This window comes from Colobus angolensis, unplaced genomic scaffold (assembly GCF_000951035.1).
Source record: "Colobus angolensis palliatus isolate OR3802 unplaced genomic scaffold, Cang.pa_1.0 Scaffold24, whole genome shotgun sequence".
Classification (NCBI taxonomy): Eukaryota; Metazoa; Chordata; class Mammalia; order Primates; family Cercopithecidae; genus Colobus; species Colobus angolensis.
Window position 1 is genome coordinate 2,440,721 of NW_012115599.1, and position 10,153 is coordinate 2,450,873.

A 10,153-nucleotide genomic window follows, 5' to 3' on the forward strand; every position below is an offset into this window, starting at 1 on the left:
ACCTGCACATTATGCACATGTACCCTAGAACTTAAAAGTATAATAATAAAATTAAAAAAAAAAAAAAAAAAGGAAGGGACAGGAAAGCCATGCTGGGCTCAGCCAGTGCCCATGCACTGACGGAGCCTTTGGACCAGATCTAGCCAAAGAGGAATCATCCATCCCAGTAATAAGAACCTGACTTTCTTGGCAAGCCTCACTACCATGGGCTCAAGTGCTCCAGGGTCCTAGGTAAACCTGAAAGGCAGTCTAGGACACAAGGACTGCAACTCCTAGGCAACTCTTAGGGCTGGGGCTGGGATTAGAGCTAGTGGACTAGGGTGGCATATAAACTAGGGAGGTACCAGCTGGGAAAACTGGATATCCATATGCATTAATGAACCTGAACCCTATCTCTCAAGATATACAAAAATCAAATAAAAATAGATTAAAGGCTTTTATCTAAGATCTCAAACTATGAAACTACTAAAAGAAAACACTGGAGGAACTCTCTCTCCAAGATATCGGTATATGCAAAGATTTCTTCAGTAATACCCCACAAGCATAGGCAAATGCTATACAAAAATGAACAAATGGAACCACTTCAAGTTAAAAAGCTTCTGCAGAGCAAAGGAAACAACAAAGAGACAACCCACAAAATGAGAGAAAATATTTGCAAACTGTCCATCTGACAAGGGATTAATAACCAGAATAAAGAAGGAACTCAAGCCACTCTACAGGAAAAAAAAATCTAATACTCTGATGAAAAAAATGGGCAAAAGATCTGAAGAAACATTTCTCAAAAGATGACACACACGGCAAAAAGGCACATGAAAAGGTACTCAACATTACTGATCATCAGAGAAATGCAAATCAAAACTACTATGAGATATCATCTTACCCTGGTTAAAACGGCTTTTATCCAAAAGACAGGCAAAAACAAATGCTGGCCAGGATATGGAGAAAAGGGAACCCTCAGTATATTGTTGGTAGGAATGTAAATTAGTACGATCACTATGGAGAACAGTGTGAAGGGTCCTAAGAAACTAAAAATAGGATCTACCATACAATCCAGCAATCCCACTGCTGGGTATATATACCCAAAAGAAAAGAAATCAGTATATCGAAGAGATATCTGCACTCCCACGTTTCTTCCAGCACTGTTCACATTAGTTAAGATTTGGAAGCAAACTACGTGTCCATCAACAGATGAATAAAGAAAATGTGGTACATATACACAATGGAGTACTATTCAGCCATAAAAATGAATGAGATTCAGTTATTTAAAATAACATGGATGGAACTGGAAGTCATTATATTAAGTGAAATAAGCCAGGCACAGAAAGACAAAGATCACATGTTCCCACTTATTTTTGGTATCTTAAAAATCCCACAATTTGTGGGATCTAAAACAACTGAACTCATGGAGACAGAAAGTAGAAGGATGGTTATGAGACTGGGAAGGGTAATAGGGGATAGGAGGGGATAATTAACGGGTACCAAAAAAAAACAGAACGAATAAGACCTAGTATTAGCTAGCGCAACAGAGTGACTATAGTAAAAAATAATTTAATGGTACATTTTTAAACAATTATAAGAGTATAACTGGACTGTTTGATACACAAAGAATAAATGCTGGAGGGGAGAGATAACCCATTTTCCATAATGTGATTATTACACACCACATGCCTGTATCTAAATATCTCATGTACCTCATAAATATATATATCTACCATGTACCCACAAATATTTTCTCAACACCCTATTTTAAAAAACACATACACAAAGAAAACCTTAAAGGTGAGATATAGCTTTTGTACCTAACAGAAAGGTCATCCTTAAAGGGTAATTTAATTTAATTAATTTAATTCTTAGATATTATCTATAGACATATAAACTGAAGCATAGAAATGATCTAGAAAGAATATACAACAATTGATACTTCTAAGGAAGTAAAAGCCCAAAGAATATACACTCTATGATTTTGTTTATGTAAAGCTGAAAACTGGCAAAACTCAACTATGGCATTAGAAAACAAGTTAGTAATTACTTGTGAGAAGTAGGGAGGGTGTAAGAATTGGGAAGAAGCAAGCAAGGGACTTCCAGGTACTGTCAATGTTCTCTTTTGTGACCTAGGTACCGGATTCACAGATATTTGCTATTTTTGTGTTATATATGGCCAAGTATTTTCTCCTAGTCATTGTTATTTAATACTGTATACAGCACCATACATTTATGAAGAAGTTTTGATTTCAATACTCGAATTAATGCACATATAATCTGTTGAGCTAACATTTATGTTTCTATGCATATTTCTGTATGTGTGCCATACTTAAACAAAAAAGTTAAACTAAACAACAGTGACCTAAATCCAGTTTACCTGTGCTTTTTTCTTTCCTGGAACACATATTTTCACACTTTTGCCTTTTATCATAAGAGGTGTTGTTTCAATGTACTTCATAATTGCAGTAATCGCCTCTTTAAATTCCATTTCTAAGTAAGCCTAAAATGAAATTTATTCCATCTTTAGTCACAAATTTACATTTAAAAGTTCCCGCATTTTAAAATTGACTTAATCCTTTCTTTTGTAACATCAAACTATGAAATTACCTCAAGTCATGGTTGCTTTTGCCCGTTTTTATTTTGCTCATGTGTAATTTGATTAAGGATGTTTCACACATGAAATGGACATTTAACCTTACAGAATTTCCATACCACTACCTAGATAAATCCAGGCAGTCTCACGGAACAAGAGGAAATGAGAAGGCAGGGCTCACTGAACAACAGGAGGGAAGGGAAGATATGGTCCAGCTTGTGGTAGGTCTGACATTTTAAAGGTTTCTCGCAACAAAGACAACACTATCACCATGTTCCCCGTCCTGACTCACAGATTTTTTAAAAAAGACAGAGGTCTCGCTATGTTGCCCAGGCTGGTCTTGAACTCCTTGCCTCAAGCGATCCTCCAGCCTTGGCCTCCCAAAGTACTGGGATTACAGACTTGAGCCACCACACCCAGTCTTAACTCACAAATTTTTCTGAGACAGTCTTACTCTGTTGTCTAGGCTGGAGTGCAGCAGCACGATTTCTACTCACTGCAATCTCCACTTCCTGGGTTCAAGAGATTTTCCTGCCTCAATCTCCCATGTAGCTGGGATTACAGGTGCCTGGCTAATTTTCGTATTCTTAGTAGAGACAGAGTTTTGCTATGTTGGTTAGGCTGGTCTCAAACTCCTGACCTCAGGTGATCCACCTGCCTCAGCCTCCCAAAGTGCTGCGATTACAAGCATAAGCGAACATGCCCAGCCTTAACTCACTATTTTATGTTGTGCTTCAAGACTGTTCATAGTTCTTAACTTTATCATGTGAGTTATAGGAATATAACTCACAGACAATACTTACCATACAAAGGAAGTAATTTGTTTTAGTATTATCAAACTGGTGTTCTAAAGCAGTGATTGGCAAGCTATGGCATTTTACCTATTTTTGTAAATAGTTTTTTGCAACACAGCCATGCTTGCTTATTTACATACTACTTATAGCTGTTTTTGTACTAGAATGCCAGAGCACAGTGGTTGAGATCCTAAAACTGAAAATATTTATCTGGCCCTTTACAGAAAAAGTGGGCACTTATTTTAAAGGATATAAAACATTATATTGGGGATTTGCTCATTGACATCCAAACATTTATATAACTCTCAAAGAACAATTATATATGCAGTACAAACAGCTAAGGAACACAACAGCAATTTATAGAATCATCAAAGCAGTGACTTTGTATGAATTTTTACCACAGATTAAATGACTCACCTCCTTTCTATATGGAACAATCAGGACATCATTCACTTTCCCAAATGGTTGAAATAATTTTCTAACATCTTCTTCAGTACAACCATCCTCTGGTAATTCCGATATAAGAAGAACCGAACCATAATGCAATGATTGTTCTTTCCGAAGCTATTTTTGGAGTGAAAGAAAATTAAAAATAAACCAAACTAAGCTACAATGTACAGTAATAATTTCCTATATAATTTCTTCTATGACTAATAATAGTACATTAAAGGGTCTTTTCCAAATATTTTACCCATTTTCCTTTTTCCTTCACCACCCCCTTTACACAATTTTTTTAAATCACAATTTTAACACTTTAATAAGATTTTAAATGCAAAAGTGATAAGAAATGTTATTTATATTTTTTAACCCAGAAATGGTTTACAGGTGCTCTTTTCTGTTTATAGCATCTTATAGCAAATAAGATCTAGGGAATGGTCCAAGGCCATTAGAGAGAATTTTTCTATGAAACTACATGGCCCACCGACAAGGAAAGCTGAAATTACAGCTTTGCTCACCCCCTATGTTCTAATAATTGGAAATGATATCTAGACAAGCATATTTTTAAAAATTCATATATAATGCATATCATTTGAATACACTGTAGTATCAACTTTACCACTCATGTGAAAAATCAGAGCCAGGCATGGTGGCTCATGCCTGTATCCCAGTGCTTTGGGAGGCCAAGGCAGAAAGACTGCTTGAAGCCAGGAGTTTGAGGCCAGGAGTTTAAGACCAGGATGGGCAACATACTAAGACTCTCTATTTTAAAAAGAGAAAAAAAAAAAAAGGTCAGGCCCGGTGGCTCACGCCTGTAATCCCAACACTTTGGGAACTGAGGTGGGTGGATCACAAGGTCAGGTGTTCGAGACCAGCCTGATTAACATGGTGAAACCCCGTCTCTGCTAAAAATAAAAAAAATTAGCCAGGCGTGGTTTTAGCTGCTCAGGAGGCTGAGGCAGGAGGCAGGAGAATCACTTGAACCCGGGAGGCAGAAGTTGCAGTGAGCCGAGATCGTGCCACTGCACTCCAGCCTGGGAGACAGAGCGAGACTACGTCTCAAAAAAAAAAAGAAAGAAAACACCCAGTGTGGTGGTGCATACCTGTAGTGTTAGCTACCTGGGAGCCTGAGGCAGGAGGATACTTGAGCTCAGGAATTTGAGGCTGCAGTGACTTATGACTGTGCCACTGCACTTCAGCCTGGGTGACAGAGTGAGACCCCCATCTCTCCTATTTTTTACTAAATAAGAAAACTTTTTTTAAAAAAGTTCCACTGCCACCACCTAGAAGTCTTGAACCAAAATGAAAAGAACTTCGTATATTAATAATCTTATGAGATTAACTCAGCCTCTTCAAAATTTTCCTTATACTCAATAATTTCTTCCCAATGCTCTTCAAAATTCTGTTAATTACTGGTTGATTACTGTAAGTTTATCCTTCTAAACGTTAAGTTCTTTGGGGCAGGGAACAGCACATACTGAAAGTCTTTAATGTATTTAGATACTGTTGAGAGCAATGCATAAAACACCTAAATACTTGAAAACTTATTAATATTAAAATATACAAAATATTTGATATTTGGCCTATTAGGATTTTCTCTGAAGTCTCTTGATGTTTTAATATATTATCTCATAGTGATTCAATAAACATACACAATAAAACAATACCTTAGTATTATAACCAGTAGGCTACAGTCAAAATACACTAAAAATCAGTACCAAAATATACGTTTTACACTGTACAACAGTTTTTGACTTCTGAACTGTACCACAAAAAGTATAGAACAGATGAATAAAGATCATTTCTCAGGAGAGGCTCACTCTTATACCTTACTAAAAAAAGATTACAAAAGCTCAATAATGCTGCTGGTGATTATTCACTTTCTCAATTAGAGAGCAAAACTCATCAAAATGATCTGCTTGGGAAGCTAGCCAAAAATGCCAAATCATCAAAATGTTCTCTTTTGACGTATCAAACACCAAACTACTGGAATTCCTAAGCTACAAGATTTTGAACCTTGGACTTTTATTATATTTATAAGAAAACCAGTAAAATATTCCATACTAAAATCATTTAACGACTCATAATTTCAAAGTTATTGGAAATATGGAATAAAAAAGTTAAGACAACTTCATTTTTTCTTGAGACAGGGTCTTCCTTCTGTAGTCCAGGCTGGAGTGCAGTGGTGTGATCTCAGCTCACTGCAACCTCTGCCTCCCAGGCTCAAGTGATCCTTCCACCTGAGCCTCCCAAGTAGCTGGGACTACAGGCATCTGCCAACATGCCCAGCTCATTTTTATATTTTTTATATTTTTTGTAGAGAGGGAGTTTCACTATGTTGCTCTGGCTGGCCTCAAACTCTTAAGCTCGAGTGATCCACCCCGCTTGGCCTCCCAGAGTGCTGGGATTCAGGCATAAGCCACCATGCCCGGCAACAATTTTGTTTTCTGTTTGTCATAGCAAATGTATGCATACTTGCACTAACAAAGAAATTACGAGGCCAGGCATAGTGGCTCATGCACTTAGGGAGGCTGACGTGGAAGGACTGCCTGAGCCTAGTACTTCAAGACCAGCCTGAGCAACATGGCAAGACCTCATCTCTACAAAAATTAAAACATTGGCCAGGCATAGTGGCACACGCCTCTGGTGCCAGCTACTTGGGAAGCTGAGGCAGGAGGATCACTTGAGCCCAGGAGATCGAGGCTGCAGTGAGCCATGTTTACACCACTGCACTCCAGCCAGGACGACAGAGTGAAACCTTACCTCCAAAAATAATTATTTTAAAGAATTACCTTTCGCTGGAGAGAAACAGTTTTATCAGCCACCTGTTTACATTCTGACAAAGTGTCATCTTCAAGATTCTTTGATTTACAACGAATAGAATGTCCTCCTAGATTTGAATCACTCTTTGTAGCGCTTGTAGGTTTAACTGATGGTTTTGTTCCACTGCTGGTTTTAGGCTTTTGTGCTGGTGAATGTCCCTTATCAGCAGCTTCAAGATGCTTCTGTTTATTAAATTCTGTCCCATGCCCAGATCGTTGTACCACATCTTCTAATGCTTTTTTTCTATCTAGTAAAAAATATATAAAACACAATTTCAATTGGAAAAAAATTAAGGTAGGAGCCATCTCCTGATATAATCACATAGTGCTATTCTCAAGCTAAACAGGGAGCACACAGACAATAAAAAAACCTATACTTTATTCACTCAGAAGGCTCTTACATGAAGTTCCTTTATTCCCTTATACCAGTGATCCTCAAAGTTTTGGTTTTGAGATTGCTTTACACTTTTTGAAGACTACAAAGATTTGTGTTATATTTATTGATATTTACCATATTAGAAATTAAAATCTTAAAAATATTTCTTAATTCATATATTAGGTTGGTGCAAAAGTAACTGTAGTCTTTGCCACTGAAAGTAATGACAAAAAAAGTAAATTCCCATATTAACGTAAGCATTTTTATAAAAACCAACTGTAATTCCCAAAACAAAATTAATGAAATGAGTAACACTACTATATCTTCTTCCAAACATTTTAATGTTGGGCTTAAAAGAAGAACCTAAATTCTTTCATCTGCTTCTGGATAAAGAAAATCCAGACTCATAAAGGCATGTAATTGGAAAAGAGAAGGCCTCACAGAACTCTCAGATCTTGAGGACCCCAATCGATCCTTGGACCATACTTTAAGAAGGAATGCCTTATATATTAAAGGTATATCCATTTGAAATCAGCATTTTAGACTATATTAGATACAATAAGACCTGTGCAAAGTACTATTTTTGAATTTTTCAGGCTAGTCAAGTGAAGCAGTGGGAGTGTCGAAGTACTTCTCAGATATTAACTATGGTTTCTTTCATTGTAGAAGAAGGAGTGTGTTTGTATGTGTGCGCATGCCTGTGTGAGTTATTTCTGAGAGGGCCATAAAATCAACATTAAGTCACAGGTTAAAAATAATAATCATTTCAAAAACATTTTAAATTAATTCATGGAATTCGATAATCAATTATTAAAGCAAACTAAGACATTTTTACCATCCTTGGTTTTTAAATATGTTGGTGGACACACACATTCACACACATTTCTTTGCCAAGTTACCAAAGGGAATAATTAACTCTGTGGGATGTGGGTCAGATCTCATTTAGCAATTCTAAAATTTAAAAAAAATAGAACATTTCTCAAAATCCAAAGAGACAGACATTTAAAAATTTAGTCAGAATAAGTACATTAATTATTTCATGGCCATCAGTGTACCTGATGATCTCACTGATCTCCTTGATATCCTTTCAGGGCTAACTGATCGAAAGCATTTTGGACTACCTCTAAATGGATTTCTAATTCGATATGGTGAACGGGATCTGGATCTGGATCTGTATCTAGAAATGAAACGATGGCAAATTCTTGGACTTCGACTTCTTGGTCTATACATGTAATGCATTGGGCTTCGAGACCGATGGAATCTGTGACTTGAGCTTGATCTTCTAGAACGCCTAGGACTGGGGGAATGAGAACGTCTTCGTGGAGTTTCATTTTCTTTTCTATTGCCCTCATTTCTACAAGCGGGGGGGAAAAAGAAAGTGATCAGCAATTTAATGTAAATTTAAACGATACTAAATGACAGAAGTACCTTGTTAAAAACAGACTGTTAACAATACCAAACTCTGATAAAAAGATAGGTCCTTAAAACAAAAATCTGTTTGTTACGATGTAATTCAGCCTTATAGGTAAATAAGAAATAATCAAGAACAGTTTATCAGCCCTCCAACTGCTTGGATGTCTGTTTTCTAGTTTACAGAAGAATACAATAATGAACTTCTCTGGTTTTTCCTGTACCAACATTATATCTAATTATGTTTTTAAAGTATTAAATTATGTAAGAATTTAGGAAATGATTTACATAAACAGAAGTTTTAAACAATTTTTTCCTGAAAGATTATGCCATCTATAAATATGACTCTGATTTCTCTAGGTGTGCGTACGTGTGTGTACACACCTAACCTGAGTAGAATCCCCTAGGGTATACAGAACGTAATAATACCACTCCTAGCAGTCAAGGCATTTGTAACAGAAGATATCATAAACATAAAATAATAAAGTCAGAATAAAATATTTTCAGAAAAGGCTAAAGAAAGTAGATCAGGGCGGGGCTATGTCACATTTAAGCATTGGAATAAGTCACAGATTCATAAAGGTTTTTGCATTTGCCTATTGTTTAAATGGCAAAAGTAGAACTCAAAAGAATCACTTTCTTAAAATTAACTGCTTACTTTTTAAATACAATCAAGTTTTAATAATATTACTATTTTAAAAAATTACCTTCTTGATGGGAGGATCTCAGGATTCCAATCAGGGTATCTATTTTGAAAATAAACAACATTAACTAACAGCTAAAATAAGACCGTAAGGCTCAATTAATCTTTACCTGTAATATATCAGAAGGACTTTTCACAACCTTTGCTGGAAATAAAATATTTTGAGTGTTCAATAAATAATCAAAGTATTATGCTAATAGGTGTTATCAGGGAAACACATTCCCCATACTTTAAAGGACTAAACTTTTATTTAAGTAAAACGGCCAGTATATGCACAAAAGTGTTAAGAGGTACAAGATACAAGCTTAGGTTAAGGGTTAAAAAAGAGAAGACAGTTCATCTACTATACAGAACTCTAGGGAACACCACTCCTATCACATTCCATGTGGCAACTCACAGAATACAACACGAATGGTGCCCCTTAACTTTCACCAAGTAGTCCTCATGAAGATATATCCAGTGAGAGGAATCAGGAGAGAATTCATAGAAAGGGCTGCTTTTCAAGTAGCCCTTACAAAGACCTATTAATAGGAATGGATTAGGTTAGATTTCATGCAGTGGCAATACATAAACTAAGATTGGAGGCAAAACATTAGTGTTTTGTTTCAGGAACTGGTCTAGCTGCAGCAGAGAAATGATGAAAAGGAATTATAAAGGGGGAAACTTGGACAGACTGTCTGTTGTTTCAAGTAGAGACAAATTATGAAGAGCCTTAAAATCAGGTAATGAGGTTACACACAGGAAAAAACAATGGGAACTTAACAAGCATTTGTAAGAGAAGACAACAGGAATGTTTTCAGAACAAGTGTAAAGGAGTATCTGGAATTAGGGGGAAAGATGAGAGCTATTTAGAAATCAGGCATGTAGAAGCCATAATTACAGCCCTAAGAGTGAGACTAACATAAGATGGAGTTTATAGAAAAAAAGAGCCAAGGACAGAACTTTAGGCACATTGACAACTTCAGAGTAAAGCAAAGAAAAAAAAAAAAACAATGATTAAGGAGTAATCACAGAAAAAACTAGTAGGAGAAACAG

At 36.3% G+C, this 10,153-nt stretch overlaps 1 protein-coding gene across 5 annotated transcripts in view; it reads right to left on the reverse strand.

Annotated features, from left to right (window-relative positions):
- Positions 1 to 10,153, reverse strand: part of ZNF638 (zinc finger protein 638) — a 174,277-nt gene that overhangs the window by 66,886 nt on the left and 97,238 nt on the right. For all 5 annotated transcript variants that reach the window (XM_011945199.1, XM_011945200.1, XM_011945201.1 and 2 more), the window contains exons 4-8: positions 9,123 to 9,161; positions 8,061 to 8,359; positions 6,600 to 6,877; positions 3,787 to 3,933; positions 2,360 to 2,482 (exon numbers count right to left, since the gene is read on the reverse strand). In XM_011945199.1, the coding sequence (XP_011800589.1) occupies positions 2,360 to 2,482; positions 3,787 to 3,933; positions 6,600 to 6,877; positions 8,061 to 8,359; positions 9,123 to 9,161 (886 nt within the window). The remainder of the gene's footprint in view (positions 1 to 2,359; positions 2,483 to 3,786; positions 3,934 to 6,599; positions 6,878 to 8,060; positions 8,360 to 9,122; positions 9,162 to 10,153) is intronic.